This window comes from Stigmatopora nigra, chromosome 22 (genome assembly GCF_051989575.1).
Source record: "Stigmatopora nigra isolate UIUO_SnigA chromosome 22, RoL_Snig_1.1, whole genome shotgun sequence".
In the NCBI taxonomy this organism is placed as follows: Eukaryota; Metazoa; Chordata; class Actinopteri; order Syngnathiformes; family Syngnathidae; genus Stigmatopora; species Stigmatopora nigra.
In genome coordinates, this window is record NC_135529.1 from 7,690,105 (window position 1) to 7,707,426 (window position 17,322).

Here is a 17,322-nt window from a genome sequence, read left to right on the forward strand (position 1 = left end):
GTCTGCATCATATCGTCTCACAATTATTTACGCAAATCAGCTTGGCACATTCATTAGAATAGCTGTCATTTCTGTCTTATCATCGATATTAATTTTTTGACAGATTGTTTTTTTTCTTTTATTCATGATTGAGGATAAACGGGATGGAAAATGAATAAATGGTCTAATTTTTCTATTTTATTGGTTTCAGATTGTTCTTACTTCTATCTCATGACTTGCTGAGACTAGTTTATTTGAATGAAAACATAAAATAGGGCCAATTCAATTCATTTTGTATAGAACTAATAGCAAGCTATTTGTTGGCATGTGATGTTTACATGCATTCCTTCATCATAACAAAAATTGAGTCAAAATAGCTGTTAACATTCTATGGTGAATATAAAACCGGACAGCTTAAAAACGATATAAAGATAACTATTTGATCCATCATAACATGTTCCATTCAAATAAAATATGATAAACTATTTTTGAAATTAAACAACTGACAGTGCTCTATATGTGAAGCCTTTGTATTAAAATTTAACCAATCACATCCAGAAGGTCAATAATTAATGAAAATATGAAAATCTGTGATATTTGAGGGATTACTGCACTTGCTTAAGCCACAGTTCTCCTGCTTTTTTTTTTAACCTTCTAGCTCTAAAATATGACTACATATACATACAAAAAAGTTTTGGAATCATGTAGCTTGTTCTAATTTCATTTTGCAAAAACTGGACATTTTTCCACATGGTTGTGTAGTGTCATGTCCATGTAAATTCTGGAAGATCTGTTTCAAGAAAAGTTTGGACTTTTTTCTCCTCTCTGGCGTTACGTGACAAAAAGCAGGTGTGCTTGTTATTTTTATACTTCGCATTGGTTATAACAGCGCTTTCATTCGTTGGTGACGTCATGTTCTGAGACAGCGCCAGTGTTTACCCAGTGCTCGGTGGTGCTCGGTGATGACAGAGTCCTATGTCACTTCTGCCAAAATGCCCATTTGGCTTTAATCTATTACTTATAGTGGATACAACGTAGATCAGGTGTGTCAAACATATGGCCCGAGGGCTTAAAGCTGCCAACAAGAGGGTCCAATACGGACCATTGGGTTGTTAAGCCTGACAAAAACTTAGTAGTATCGTGTTCATACTGTAATGGGCGTTGTGAAAGCAGAACTTTGCCCAATTTGCTATCTATTATTATTAAAATTCCCCAAAATCAACAGGAATAACCCAGAAATATCAAAAAATCATCAAAAAGCAACCACTTAAAAGGAAGAAAATTCCTCATTTCTCAATGCAATTCACTGATGGCCAATAAGTAAACTTTTATGGCCAAAAATAAACGGGTCCAAACTGAACTGGACACCCCTGCCGTGAACCCTCGCCATTCCCAAACACATTATATTATCTTTGAAAAATATGTAGTGTCTTCCAGTGTATCTTTTTTCGCCAAAGTCTTTTAATAACATTTTGAAATTAAACACCCTGATAGGGGGAGATATCTGAGGCAACTTGATCTTATCGGAATTTTAAACCTAGCTTTCCTAATGTTGTAAATCTAGAAATAAACCAAGCACAGACTTATCACTGGAAAGGCTTTTTGTGGCTGGACTTGCTCGTTACTGTCTTCAAATATGTTTGAAGCAGCCCTTCAACTCCAAACAGGCAGTCCATTTGAGGAAAGCCAGGCTTGACCTAGAGGTGAAACCGTCGTCTGTTCTGGACATTAGTGGTTTGGCGATAGCAACCATCAGTTTGATGCACAGCTAATGCTTATTAAACCATCATTGTACATTTAAAATGTGCGCTAAAGAATTCACAGGAATGCATTGGCCTCCGTATCAAAATACATCACAGCTTAGGCATGTGGAATCCTCGTTGGCGAGTTATTTGACTGACAAGACATTTGAGCTACAATATTTAGCCCATTTTCAAACATCTTTTCTGAATTTAAGAAGAATTTCTAAACAATTTAAGGTTATTTTGACATTTACTTTCTGTACCTAGTAGCAAACTATAGTTACTCTCTTGCTAGAGTATTGTCATATTTCACCGTGCTCATTCATGACATAATGTGCTTAAAATGCACTCTCCTACCGAGCTTTATCTGGAAAAAAATGAAAAAAATCAGGGTGAGTGTGGTAGCTGTAAAGTGTATTCATTAGATAAAGACATTAAGCAAATCTATTATTCTACAAATTTTGTGTTTGCTAGGCCTACACTTAAAATCTCATTAAAAGCTTTGTTTTGTTGGCAGCACAAATTACAAACATTTCCACATTTAAATTGAGGTATTTCTCACCTTGTAGTCTTATCATGGGACTAAGCAAAGCTTTGAGGAGATAGACACTGATAGATAGCCAGCAAATTGACTTTAGTCTTTGGTTTGTAATTAGCATGGACAAATAGTAGTACTTGAGCAATGTGGCAGCCAGCTGATTATATTAACTACTTTGGATTTAATTGAATGTACATAGCCAAGAAATTTTAGTATCTGTTTATCATTTAAAGGGCACGGCTCAACTTTATTGCAACCTTGAGATTTTTGTTTGCGATCCAACATTATAAAATGTTATCATTATCAACATCTGTGTCTTGGCTTCTAGTCAGCGTAGTGATTTACACTTCCATAATAGTTTTTAATATATCAACCTATTTTGAACAGGTTTACAAGAGTCTCTGGTCATAAATTTCAAATTAAAATGTTTCCTGTGGGAAAAAACGTTTTTTTAAGAGAGGAGTTTGTTTTGAATTGAAAGAAAATTCAAATTCAATTTAATCCATTTTGTGAATCGCTAAATGATCCTTTTCCACCCACTGTAAATATTAATCTCATTGCAAACTGCAGAGGGAGTACTGTATCAATCTATATTCCATGACAAAACAGTTTTGACATGCAAATGCATACATGTCACTTGAATTGCCAGCCCGGCTGAGCTTTTAACAGGTTTAACCCCGTAAAGCCCAAACTATTAAATAATTGACAGAATGTTGATATTCTTTGTACAATATACTTGAATCTGGAGCCTTTCATATCCCCCGGCACAAGAAATCCTCTCAGAAAGACTGAAGTGTCTAAAATGTGGAAACCACATGAAAATCCTGTTTCCCATGCAAAAGCTTACTCAATAGAAGTTTAAAAAGCATATTAACGTACAATCACTCAAAAACCAATATAAAATGTCCCACTTCAAGACATGTTTCTTGAGTCACAACAACAAACACACCCTTCCCTTACCACAGTGAGATTTATATGGGCATTTCTATTCTGCGTTTTTTTTGTTGCTTTGACAAAGGATCTACAAGCAGAGGAAGAAAAGAAAAGAAAGCAAAGCAAAGGCTCCCGTTTCTTTTTCTTTTTTTTAAAACATATTGGGCAATTAACTGCTTTGACTGACAGCACCAGGCTGAGAGACGCTCTCTTATTGGCCGAGGCGCACTTTACAATGCGCACTTGTGTCCGAACTGCTAACTAGTTGAGCACCAAAGTAATGCAAGCAAGCAGCACGCTCTAAAGGAGCGCAACACGCAGAGGACTCGGAACCGAAGCGTACCCTGCGCGAGTCACCCTATTTCTTTTCTATTTATTTTCTATATTTTGCCAGCAAAAGCCAAAACAAAATGAGAACTGCTTCTCAGGCGATCGCCTTGGCCGCGACGGCGGCGATACTCCTGGCGTCATGCGGAGGAGCCTCCGAGTACGAGTACCTGAGCTGGAAGCAAGACTCGTACAACGGCGGTCGCAGTTACGGGAAGCCCCCGCAGTGCGTGGACATCCCGGAGGACCTGCGCCTGTGCCACAACGTAGGCTACGGGCAGATGCTGCTGCCCAATCTGCTGGAGCATGAAACCATGGCAGAAGCCAAGCAGCAGGCCGGCAGCTGGGTGCCCCTGGTGCACAAAAACTGCCACCCGGGTACGCAGGTATTCCTCTGCTCGCTATTCGCCCCCGTGTGCCTGGAGAGGCCCATCTACCCGTGCCGATGGTTGTGCGAAGCCGTGCGGGACGGCTGCACCCCTATCATGGAGGCGTTCGGCTTCCCCTGGCCGGAGATGCTCACCTGCGACAAGTTCCCTCAAGACGATGTGTGCATCGCCATGACGCAACCCAATGCCACTGACTCCACAACGGAGACAGGTACGACCTTCCTCCATATCGCTTTCCTAACATATAAAGTGTGTTTGATTTTCTTTTGCCAAGCTAAAGTGGCTCGCTGTAATGATGCAAAAAATAAAATTAAAATAGATCAGGTGAAAAAAATGTAACTTTATCCTTACAAATTTGATTTACTCGTTCACACTGTAAATGTGGACCATAAGCAGACTCACTCTGGTTTTGATTTGGAACTTTTGATAAGAGATAGGACTATGCTCGGTCAAAAAAAAAATGAACCTCATGAAGGAGCAGCGTCCACATATTTGCACAAATATTTGCACAACATGACCCAAAATGTCATGTCCATGTACTATGTGGATGCCAATTCAAAATTAAAATGTTGTGTTGTTATTATTTGTTAATTAATGTTATATCATATACTAATATAATTATACATATTAATAAATAACACTATGATTAAAAACAAATAAACTCTATTTATCTAATGACTATTTTATTTTCCTAATTGTATAAATTTGTCTGTCATCGACAACAATAAACGTCCAATTCATTTAAATAGGGACAATTAGCTGTAAATGCACATCTTGCAGTGTCATTGACGGCTATAGACGTCCAAGCCATGTTGATGGGAGCGGGCGGCAATTATTCTCAACTTAGTCCAAATAAATTGGACGCCTGGAAGCGTCAATAGCTTCCAATGAGTTAAAAGTGTGCTCTACCAAGAGTTAAATCCCCATTACCTTTAACAGCAATCCTAACTGTGTAAGCATGACGTGACTAACATTAAAATAACTCAAGTGCCCTGCTGAAAAAACAAACAGCCAACACGCTTGCCACCTTGTAAAATGTGACAGTCCTGCTGCAGATAAATTGCCTTGAAAATGTTATTTCAGCAGTGTAGGTGCGAATATGTAAATCCTTACCCAAACAAAGCAAGCACAACCTATTGGAAAAGCGCATTCTGCTTTGCAATACCAAACCAACATCTAACATGCGTGCATTTTCTTCTTCAATAAAGTCATTTGGAGCCCTGACCTTACTAAGCTGTCTGCCTGCTATTTACTTAGTGTGATTGATCACTGGATAGTAACACGGGACAATGCTGGTTTGAAAGCCCATGAAAAATAAACTCACAAAATAAAAAAAAAATCAGTCTATTAGGGCAAATAACTGTTGCATGACAAATCAAATAAAAGGGGGGAAGATGTACATCTTAATTCAATAATGCAAGGAAGAGAATTTGAGGCTAAACCCCACCAACCATCCACCTCTCCCTTTTGACCCCCCCTGAAGCCATCATCCATTACTAATGGCTCTCTAGCTGCTCATTCCCCAAACCTGCAGAGACTCTTAGTGTGAGGCTGACTCACACACCTCACACAGAATCAATGAAGGGGAGGGAAAGGAGTTCTGTTCCCACTCGGAGCCAAGCTGACAAATACCAGAGGAACCTTGAAAGATGGCCAAAACCAGCAAGTCTGGGGGAAAGACAAAGTGTGGGTTGATTATAGAAGCAAGCTTTCTGTTGTGTTCCTGTGTGCCCTCGCCACATGCCTCAAGTGAGGTCTCCACTTGGGTCGGGAATGCACAGCCATCGCTTTTATTTTCAACTTTAAAATGGGGGGATTGTAAGGGGGGGTTCCATCATCACATCATCAACTCACTTAGATTTCCATTTGACGCTTTAACGACACCACTTGAAGCCTTTTTGACACTACGTGTGAGCTATAAATGGGGCGACTGTGCATCTTCCAGCAATTACACAGCGCTCACTGTATCTGAAGAGAGGACACGGCTTGTGTGTCTGTGTCGGGGGGGAGGGGGGGGGTGTTATTGACTGACACGTTGGTATGGATAGAGGCCTGTTTTTTTTTTTTCTAGAGAGAAAAACCCTCCCCATTTCAAGTTTCAGGGGACCACACAGATGTCCTTACTTTACAGACATCACCTGTTTTCATTTGTTGCCACTGGGGAGAATTAATATGGGATAACCCAATGGTTTTCCTTTTTTTTAGTTGTTAGCGGAGGTCAGCTAAAAGTGATTTCCACTCTCCTGTTGTTACATACAATTTGGTGATAATTGTTTTAAAAGGAGAAAACATCTCATCAACAAAGAGACCGTGGGACTCTGTAAACAGTGTTTGTTTTCACAAGCTCTTTACACCAGGGTGTCACTTTGACAAACTTTTGTTAAACACATGTAATGGACAACTGGTGGTGGAGAGGAAACTATTTGTTTACCCTCCATTTTACCCCGGTGCGATTGTGAAATCCTGCCAGTGGTTTGGTTAAACGGAAAGCACACATTTAACCACATGCAATCAGAATGTAGGAAACATTGCTTTCTGCCTCTTTAAGTTACTGCTGGCAGTAAAAGTTGAAAACATTCCGAGCTGGGGTCATTTTAGAAGGGCTCACTAAGCATAAAAGACAAAGGAGTAGGGAGTTTAGTACACACGATTTGATCTGGACATGCAGCCAAAATACTGTTTAATGTTTGAATGGTACTTCAACTCTGTCCCCTCATTTCTCTACAGGTTACTCTCCAATTTGCCCTCCTTGTGACAATGAAATGCAAACAGATGCCATGTTGGAGCATATGTGTGCCAGTGAGTTTGGTAAGTTTTCCCAATTTTATGCACATTTCTACAGCATAAACTATAGGAACCAATGTTGTAACCAGTGAGGTACATTTATTGATATTCTTCCATCTGTCTTAAAACAATTCCTAACCACTTTGTATAAACTTTGTTTCAGTCGTTCAAGTAACATTTTAAAGTGTGACCGACTGCTTTAGGTTAATATGACCTTTCTACACTTCAGTCTTTTTCAATTTGACTCAAACAAGCTCTCAGGTTTTATCTTCTGGTCACAAGTCACAGTTTGTCTGGATTGCAAGAGGATTTTGTTCAGTGGCTAATGAAGCGGGGTCATTAAAGTGTTTATGTGACAGCTCCATACAGCAGTAAAGTTGAGTGTTTGTTTTGCTGTCTGGCCCAGCTGTCGTTGACTATCTCCCAATTTACCAAGACTTCCGAGCAAAATTAAATAGCTGGAAGTTGTACAAAGTAAATGACATTTAATTCGTGATCAAAACAGTCTTGTTAAAATATTCGTAAATTACAGTTTTTGGGGGACAAGTTTCAATAACAAAAGAGAAAAATACAACAAACTCACAACTAAACATATTCGTGATATATGTAATTAAAGAAACTATCATATAGATGAATATATACATGTAAATTTGTTTTTATTTGTAGCTAGGACTTGTGAAATACCAGCAGTCAAATATAATGGAATGTTTAATGATACTACCCTTTTTGTTACTCACTATGAATCAGAGTGTGTTGGTATTTGCGATTTATGCAAATCCTGATCATTCGTCACCAAATTGTACAATTCCACATGTATTCATCCTCACTTCAACTTCAAAAGATCAGAACGGCCTTTTAAAAAATTGGATGGACATAAATGTTCTCCCATGGGACAGCAAAAGGTCCTAATATCTGAAAACAGCAATCCAGAATACATGCAGATATATGCTCTATAACTTATGTCAATTTCAACCTCCAAGATAAGACCAATAACTTGCATTGATTAGAGAAAAGTAAATGCAGACTGATGGGCAAACAGACTGACTGACTTTTTTCAAATTAAGATTTATGGATGATCAACTTGTTTGTCAATTGAGAAAACCCTGGAAAGAGCCATTTTATTGCCGAGGATGCAAGCAATGTATACATCCATTGAATTCAAGGGGCAGCTGCCTAACTAAAATGGAAACCAGATGGACTACAACACAAACAAACCATTCCGAAAAGGAAGTTGAAAGAAAGTACTATTAGATTTCAATTTGACAAAGCATCTACCAAAACGTGTATATTTTATTTACTAGCAGCTGTAAAATACCTGGCAAGCTGACTCTCATCATCCCTGACGAGCTAAGGCATATTGAAAACATGCCTTCATCTTGGTGCTATCCCTGCTTGAGAGTGATTGTTTTAGGTTTCCCCTTCTTGTTTGTAACTGAGGTGTTGAGTCGGAACTTCCTGGCCGCTTACTAAACGGATGGTGGTGCATTAGTTCTTGGTTTAATCCTGTATTTGCTTCCTAGTTAAAGTTGTCATAAGAGCTAACACGGACAAATGACCTGGATGAAAGACTCCGAATTTCTGTAAACAAAGCAACTATCCTTTTTGGATGTTTTGTAATCCTACTGCAATCCCACTATAGCATGTGTTAATAGCAGATAGCATTTTTTTGCGGCATCCCGGCCAAACATCTGTTTCTTCTTCCAGCTGGCCAACTGAGAGAGTTTCTCGTAGGACGAGCAAAGTGCAAAATATTTCCACCGGCGTGCAAAGCCAAGCATTACTTCACGGCATGTATTCGGGAAACCAATTAAATCCACACAAATTCCAAAAGACCCACACCGAGATGATGTTTTTCCCACCTATGGCATGATTTGTTCTGAAATTCGACTTGACAGCACAGAATGAGTGACGACAACAGGATTTGGGAGTAAGTTTACAAGCTGACTTTACAGAGAGGCTTGTCTATTTTCCTTGAAGTGGACTATAAAAATGAATGTGTTTGAAAGACTTCCTGTTATTTATTTTGTGCAACAATCCCATGAATAAGCATGGTGGGCATTAAGGAATGAGTCATTGACTTTTTTGCAGAAATGCTTATTAAATATACCCAATTTGGCAGCAGATTGCCTGTCCACTGAAAACCATAGTTACTGGAAGTGGTTGAAAATCTGTTCTCATTTAGAGGTAGAGGTTAAATTGTTGTTGCTTTCTTTCTGCTGTCGTTTCAACATGTTTACACATCCACAGTAATGATTCCAACTTAATGCATAAGCACGTTTCCGCGTGGTAAAAGCAGAACATAACAGAGCCAAGTCAGCTTTTGATTAAAAGTCGCTGAATGTATGGAAGGACTCTGTGATGCCAATAGATCAGAATGGCTGTTGAAAAAGTAACACTTTCTTTTAAGTCATCCCTCAACACGATACCACTCTCTAATGTCTCGGGGATTCTGATGAATTTCCCTCTGTCAAACACAAATCCACGCTGCTCTCAGCTCGTAAGAGATTTACAGCCTGTCCCACTCCACACTTTGTTCCCACCGCAATTTATCTCTCCACGCTTTGGGTTTTATGGAACTTCATTGCCCCCAAAACTCCCAACACCCTTCAATTAAATCCCTCCTGTGCTTTGGACATCTTACTTTGTTGTCATTGCCAAATTGCTTTTCCCCCTTTGGTAAAATAGTGAAAAATGGGGCAGTCTCATATTAAATGACTGATCGCTTAATCCATTTAGATTTGCAGTTTTGCCATTTTGTCAATGGGGAAACAGCATGTAACGTTATGTTGGTTTTATGGCCGTCTAGATTGAATTACCCCCCAAAAAACTAGGTGCCAGATAGCACCAAACAATAATATTAATGGTGAGAGAAATATCCAGAGAGAGTTTTTCAATTGTGGATTAGATAATCTCATATTATAATTTTCTGAGTTCAAAGTTGGACTCTTTAGGTACATGCCTTTCCCAATTTGATCCATTACTTCATTACCCATACCACTCTTCTGGAGCCAAATAACAATATAAGTACTAATCTTAATGTTTACCCAAGAGATTTAGTTATCGACCAGCTAGGTGCAAAGAAAGTTCGAAATGTTAAAGGATTAACAAGCCAAAGTATTTCTCAGGACCAAGTTCTTCAGAGGTGGGCTGGGCTCTATTCCATGACTCTAATTCTCAACATGGTCCATTTTGATTCCACTGAACACTAAGCCTTCTCAGAGATCATTTCACAGACCAAGGATAAGCATCCTAAATCCCAACCATGTGCACTCCTAATACTGGGAGTGGAGTTGGAGTGGATGGGTGTTATATGTTTTTTTTCCATCATCTTTTTCAACCACAACACAAAAATCTTTCAATCTTTTAACTGCAACGTTTAATTTTTCTGTCCTGTCTCTAGCGTTTAAGACCAAGATCAAGGAGGTGAAGCGAGAAAACTTGGACCGAAAGGTGAGTTTCCAGAAGAGAAAGAAGATGCTTAAAGCAGGCACTCTGAAGAAGAAAGATATGAAGAAATTGGTGATGTATCTGAAGAATGGAGCAGACTGTCCATGTCAGCAGCTGGACAACTTGGGGAACCAATATCTCATCATGGGACGCAAGGTTGATAAGCAGTTCCTACTCACGGGCATCCACAAGTGGGACAAGTCCAGCAAAGAGTTCAAAAAGGCCATCAAGAAACTCAAGACACACAAATGTCCTGCCTTCGAGAATGTCTTCAAATAAGATAAAACATCCCTTCAACTGGTCCGTTCCACCGTCATATACGAACTTGCACAAGCATTAAACTCTGAAACTTTAGCTTTTTTTTGTCTTGTTTATATCTATGTATCTTTCTATGTTTTCTTATAAAATATCTCTTTTACAGTTTTGAGTGAGTGATGGCATCAGAGTTGGAAAAGTTGCATTTATTTTTCCATTTGAGAAGCCCTCCTAGTTTCCTGTATTCCAATTTTCATTTTTAGAAATGTTATGAAATTTTAATATCTTTGAAGTAAGATCATTTCAATTATTTTTTTTCTTCAATCTTTGTCATGAGCTATGTAACAATCACGCTCAGGTGATAAATTGTTTCTCGTTCATTTCTACATTTCCTTCCAGATTATTCCAAATAAACTGCTAAAATTTGAATGACGTTTATGATAATATTTGAGTTTTAAGGATTGAACACAAAAGATAACTCGTTTTTAAATGTCTTGCTATTTGCAGTCTCACTATCACAAATCCTCCAGCATCGTTGAGTATTTTTATTATTTTATGTGCATTTGCAGTACTCATTATTAAGCTCAATTGAAATTGTTTTCAGTTTAACATTTTTTAAATCAAAATGTCAAACTATTCTTCTGAGTGTTTTGCTTGATATTTCTGGTCTTTTAGCACTGTTTTGTGTGCATTTTTGACTATTATGTGTACATATAAATTTGACATAAATGAGGGGAAAAATCAAACTAAATTGTGTTGTGTTTTATTTAATTTTAGCTCAGGCTACATCTCTCTGATTTCTGTTGTCCCAGACAAGCAAGCTACTGATAAATATTCAAACTAAATTTGTTTCTGTCCACCGTTACTATACAACAATACAACCACAAACATTTTGAAAACCTAAGGCCCTTATTGTACAAATCAGATCAACTCTTGGCAATGTTTTATCCTTTAAAAGCCAGAAAACCTCTTTCAGATGTGGACTACTTTCCTTATGAATCATCACTTCAAGTTTCTTCAAAAAGAAGTCAAAAAGCAGCAGTCAAAATCCACATTTGTTCAATTAACAAATGATCTGCAAAAAAAGCATCTGGTCGGATTTATGCCTTACTCATTCAAGTCACACATGAACACGCACACCCCCCCACATGTTGAACCCTAAAATGCTCCATTTAAAATGTGTCCACCATTGTTTTGTGTATTAATATGAAGGGAAACAGCTCCAAATGACTCACAGAAATCCTTCCTCACCCCTGTCCTATTGCCACGCCCATCATAGTGAGTTGTTCACCCCCATTTTATCATTTCTATGCTCCTATTCGACTAGAATAGGCTCCAGCACCCTCTTAATTGTATAAAAAAGTGACAAGATCCTAATATCAGACGACAAGCTCCACTGCATTCTAAACAACCTCGTTCTTCAAAGATTTATAGCTGTGATACTTGACTGAACCAAAAAAAATACATCTTAATCCAATTTTCCAATTTGTTTTTGACATCAATACCAAATAAGAAAGACACTTTAGGCTTTAAATACAGTGACGTCTTTCTTTTCCCTTTCAATGCAATAAACCATCCAGTTTTATAGCTTACCATTGGTAGCCAACAACTATGAACTGCTATTTTGGATAGTCTTTTGCGGTTGTAGGTCCAGAATGTGTATATATAAATTACTCGACCACTTACTGTTATGATTGAAATATAGAGTACATTAGTTAGACTCATTATTGACATTACTTATGTAAGGTTAGTGGTAATGATCTATTCGATTCTTGGATATTGTTTGCCCAATCAGATGTCAGCCCTTCCGTCCTGTCTATTGATTGAAATTTATGCTATATTAGCAAGGAGAAGAATTATTACAAACCAATTGGATTTCAAACACCTCAAAGTCATTCATACATTTAATTTTATATTTTTTGAGAGCACATTGTATGACGAATAAATTCAACGCAGGTTTCACTGAAATTCTGGGCATGGAATCAATTATTTTAGGCATATCAAAGTGTTAAGTAGTCAGACTCACAATGTGTAATTGGAACAGGTCTATGAGTCACTAAAATAGGACATTAAAGAGAATAAAAAATGAGAAACAATCATTTTCTTTGTCAGACTCAAGGGAGCGAAAGATGTTACGTCAAATACATGGGCATCTATTCTATTTTCTTTTTTATATTGGCCTTTAAAAGGATGAAATCATTGTAGCCGTGTTATTCCAGTAATTTTATCATGTCTGCGTTGGATCAGATTCTGAATTGACACCTGCAAGGCATAGTTTTGCATTTTTATTGGAGATGGTAGAATTTACTTTGTAAAATTAAAAGTAACGTTAAGCATAATTTTAAGATTTCTGGTGGTCACTAAAATATGTATAGGTGAGAATATCACATAGAAGGCGATTTAAAAAAACACTTAAAAAACACTAAATCCAGATAATGTAGAAATATTTTGGTATATACTAGATCCCTATAGTAATACAATTGACGACAGATGTCATTATGAATACAAATCAAAATAAACTTCAACTTGTGGTAAAAAAATAAACAATTTGGAGCAAGCCCATCCTGTCTCTTTATTTATACAACCCTTAATCTCAACAATGTCTTAAAAGGCCTCATAGAAAAGATGTATGAATGGAATGACTTCCTTTTCAGTCAGCTACTTATGAATTGTATTCATTTATTTATTTTTAAGTGTGTTTTCATGACTTGGAATGTAATCAAATCAAGTGGAAGCGGTAAAACTACTGTACGTCCAAATTATAAGCACTTCATAGTAAAAATTCACCTATATAAGGAGTAATTTGCCACTGAAATAAACAGGCTTCATTTTGTGGACAAAAACAAGCAATTTAGAATGTTTGAAAGACAAAAGCGTAAAATGTTCAGCAGTTTTTTCCATACACGTGTACTATCTTGCCCCAAAGTTCTATTACCTTTTTTTCTGTTTTTACTCCCTGTAGTGTTTCTTAGTAGCATCACCATTATAGTAACGTGACGCATTTACACAATAAAGCCCTCTTTATTTTACGGGGAATTTCCACCTGAGTCAACTTTTAATTTTACTTTCCTGGCAGAGTATCCATTGGAAAAGCGATTCTAGTAATTACTGAAAAGAACACTTATATTTTCAAACTATAATCGGCATATGTAATAAATTTTAATATAGACAGCAGAGGAAATTATGCATGTAAATATTGGACCAAAAAAATTGACCATATGCTGATAGACTTAATTTGAAATTTTTGAAATTGCTTGTTGCTTTTCACCCAGTAGACGCAAAAATTTAACTATATTACATTATTTTGGATACAAAATTTAAACTGTAGCATGAGGTTAAGGTCAGAGTGTAACACAAAGTAAAAAGCAGCAATTTTATGGGTCTTAATTCACATTCGGGCACAATTATATTGTCTGTATTTTTCCACAAATTCAGAAGAATACACTTATACAAAATGCCATTGTAATTGCTTGTTCTGAATCTGTCTGCCCAAAGGGCCAAATTTGGTGTTACTTTAGGGATCAACTTGAAGGGTTCTTATTCTATTTATTTCTCTGTAAATTCCTAAGAAGTATCTTCACTGGAATTTTTCTGTCGTCTTTGCAATACACTGGACCAAAAAAAAAAAAAAAAAACGGTTTGTTCTCCGCCAACTAAAACCGCAAGTGAAAGGGAATTCCACCCACCACCTGAGGCTTGTCAGCACCCTGGGATGGCTACATTGGTGCGATCAAGTCTGTGCTTGGCTTTAAATAGCACTTAACAACTAAGTCGACAGCATTTTGCTCAGTGATGATTAAAAAAGCTTAAATTACAAGCTGGGAAAAGACTCATTTGTGTCATTTTTTAATCCATTCCGTTCCGGTTATATAAAAAAAAAAAAACTTTCCCTTGTTTCCTTTGCAGACACAGTGGCACTCAAAGTTATGCATTGTCGACGCAAGTTACGACAGCGTACACTCAACACACACTTTCTCTGATCTCTTGATCATTTATTAGTTTATTAATATCATTTTAAGTGTATTTATTATTTTGGCAGATTTACTGAAACTATCAATTTAGCAGAGTAGCAAAAAAGTGGTGTTTTTTGACTATGTTTGTGTACATTTTTTGGAAGGTGACGTATTGATTAGAGAATTGATAAAGCAATTTTCAAAAGAGCGGATTAGATTAAAGCGTAGCAATATTTAACTGCATCCATAAACTTCTATGTGAAACTGACATATGAGTTTCATTTCATTTTGACAAACAAAAAACAAAAGGGCTGCCTTCAACAAGCAATAAACACTTTGGAATGTCAAAGAAAAGTCAGGAAAAAGAAATCCAATGACCAAAAACAGGAAAATACTGGAGTTGTCCAATTTAATGGACAGTTGAAAGGAAATGGTTGCATCATGTTGTTTTTTTCTCTTCAAAAATGATTGTTTTCAAACATCATTTCGCAAATTGTTTTAGACAATGTTAAGCCATTTTAGCATGTAACTCAATAACTCTCCAATCCTTCACCAGTTATGACTTCAAAAGTCCATAACAGCCTAATTACTTCAGTGAAATTCACCACAATAGACAATTGTGAATAAATAAATAAAAGATGAAACCCAAATATTATTCTAGAGAATTTACATATAATTCTAAAATGCCAAAATACCAGATTTAACAATAGCAATGATTTCTCACAGGGATTACTGGATTTAAATATGACAATGTTCAAATCATCAAACTTTCAAACAACAATTTATCCATAGCAAAAATGACTTGCATTTTAATGGGGATTTCCCATTTATTTTTCAATAAAGAAAAAACCCATAAACAAGCAGCAATCAAATGCGACTACAATGAAGGCCAATTCTTAAGGTCTTTGTAAAAAAGTCATCCTTGGATGTACTTTTTCAACCATGCAAACTACAAAATGAAAGACAGATAATACCGGACTGCTGAATCATTACTAATAATTCATCTCACTGCATATTCTTATGAGCACCGCTCCTAGCAAATCATTTTTCAAAGGTCGTCGTTCCCCTAAAAGATACTTCACACTTTGATGTACCAAGTAGACAAAAACAAGGGAAACTCCACCTAAAAGGACTGTTCTGAACTTGAAGACAATGATAACTCTTAATTATGGAAAAGCCTGCACAAATCATAGTAAGATGAGTCAGAGAATTGCCGCTTATCTAAGGGGATTTTTATCAAATGGAAAATATCAGCATGCAAAAAGCTTTAAAATCAGACTGGAAAACACCTTTCAACATTCAGTTTTATGCTCCCATATTTTTCAGTAGTCTACAATAATGACTTATAAATCCATTTTGCTAAAATTAAAACAACCTCGACAACATTTATAAGGATATAATCCTACTTTCACTCCATTTCTTTCTCTAGTGGAGGAAATACCGTACATTAACTGAATTTACTGGTGGATGTCCATCCACATTCGAGTGTAATTTAACCATAAAAAGCTTTTCATGTCAGGGTTAAATGGTGAGGAAATCAAAAAGTGAAATCAAGCAACGACTGCATAATAACATGTTAACATCACATTAGTTATGCTACATAGATGGGCAGCGTCCTCTAGTGTATTTCATCAAATCTGCACGGACTATACACCCTCTCGTTCGTTCCTTTGAAAAGAATACCATACCACCCATGTATGTATAGTTTGCAACATATTAACTTAAAAATCGTGTCCCTATAGCATGTATTTTTATGTTTATTATCAAAAATATACTATAGAGAATAAAGATGTTAAGCCAAAGGAGAATCTGATTGCCACAAAGACATCCAACCTACATTTCTGACACACCAATGTCAAACCAACAAGCAAAATATCCATCATATTAAAGTGAAATATTGTCACATACTTCCCTAACCAATGCATACAACAGCATGACTTGAGATAGTGTTTCCTTATTAGTGTGATATCCAATCCCTACCTAAAAGAAATGGAGGCTCATTATTTTTACCATGCCAAGTCTAACAGGCAGCAAAGCTTGGCAGGCGTCCATCTCAAACCAGCAATCTCCCACTATTTTTCTCTGCAGCCTACACAGAGATAGCGGCCTTTTAGATTCCTACTCTGCCCGATTTGGCTTTGCTACAATACATCTTTTTCTTTTTTAGTTCCTAGAATGGCACAACATGATAACAGTTAGTTAAGATTCTTAAAAATATTCCTATAGGCTCCCACAAAGGCCTGCTACCTTTATATAATGACAACCATATTCATAAAAGATGGATTAAATAATCATCGGTATGCTACAGACACTGTCAAATAAATAAATAAAACTATACATTGAAACATATGATCATAAAATGAAATAACCCATAAATTCATCCATTCATCAATAAATCCCTCATAAAAATAAATAACCTTTGACCACTATTACTGGCAGACACAATTCAAATTGTCCACTGGACATTTTTTTGTCTTTTGCCTCAGGAGGGCGCTGCTATACAGCACTTTTAAAGTATCACACAAAGTATACTGCAGTACTCCTACCTATATAAATAAAAAGTCCACGTGGACTTGAAAATGAGCAACACGATAGTTAACTGCTTGAGGTTTCATCAGAGACTCCCGAGAGTCATAGTTTATTCATTATTTCAAATGAGGTGGGTGATCGTGTAGTCTCACGAGTTGCTGTGATTGATGGCTACTTTAAATTTAGCCATCCATCACTTTAGTACATGCAAATGAAGAATGTTCCTTTTCTCGCACTTCAACTGTTGCATGTACAGCCTTACATTTTCAATATGAAACGTTGCTATAATGTAGCATAGTTTTTTTTAGATTTAATTGTTCAAATAAGTGATTTTGTAAAGAATTCAGTAATAAAAGAGGGTTGGGGTTAGGGTGAAACGTGACTACAGCAGCAGTTTGCCCCCACGCTATGGCCTTAATCAGGAAAATTAATGGGCCAAGTTGCTG

The 17,322-nt window shown here is 36.9% G+C and overlaps 2 protein-coding genes across 2 annotated transcripts in view; one reads left to right on the forward strand and one right to left on the reverse strand.

The window, feature by feature from the left end:
* Window positions 1-17,322, reverse strand: part of LOC144215414 (golgin subfamily A member 7-like) — a 30,956-nt gene that overhangs the window by 12,384 nt on the left and 1,250 nt on the right. The gene's annotated exons all lie outside the window — the stretch shown is intronic.
* Window positions 3,407-11,139, forward strand: LOC144215960 (secreted frizzled-related protein 1-like). The gene is made up of 3 exons (XM_077745193.1): window positions 3,407-4,119; window positions 6,636-6,716; window positions 10,093-11,139. The coding sequence occupies exons 1-3, from the start codon at window positions 3,603-3,605 to the stop codon at window positions 10,416-10,418; spliced, it is 924 nt and encodes a 307-aa protein (XP_077601319.1). The 5' UTR covers window positions 3,407-3,602; the 3' UTR covers window positions 10,419-11,139.

What these genes read in the sequence shown, in the direction of transcription:
- LOC144215960 (XM_077745193.1), top strand. Translation starts at nt 3,603, where the DNA reads ATGAGAACTGCTTCTCAGGCGATCGCCTTGGCCGCGACGGCGGCGATA. An exon ending in TGACTCCACAACGGAGACAG is followed by an intron (nt 4,120 to 6,635) that starts GTACGACCTTCC and finishes ATTTCTCTACAG; the next exon opens with GTTACTCTCCAATTTGCCCT. An exon ending in TATGTGTGCCAGTGAGTTTG is followed by an intron (nt 6,717 to 10,092) that starts GTAAGTTTTCCC and finishes TCCTGTCTCTAG; the next exon opens with CGTTTAAGACCAAGATCAAG.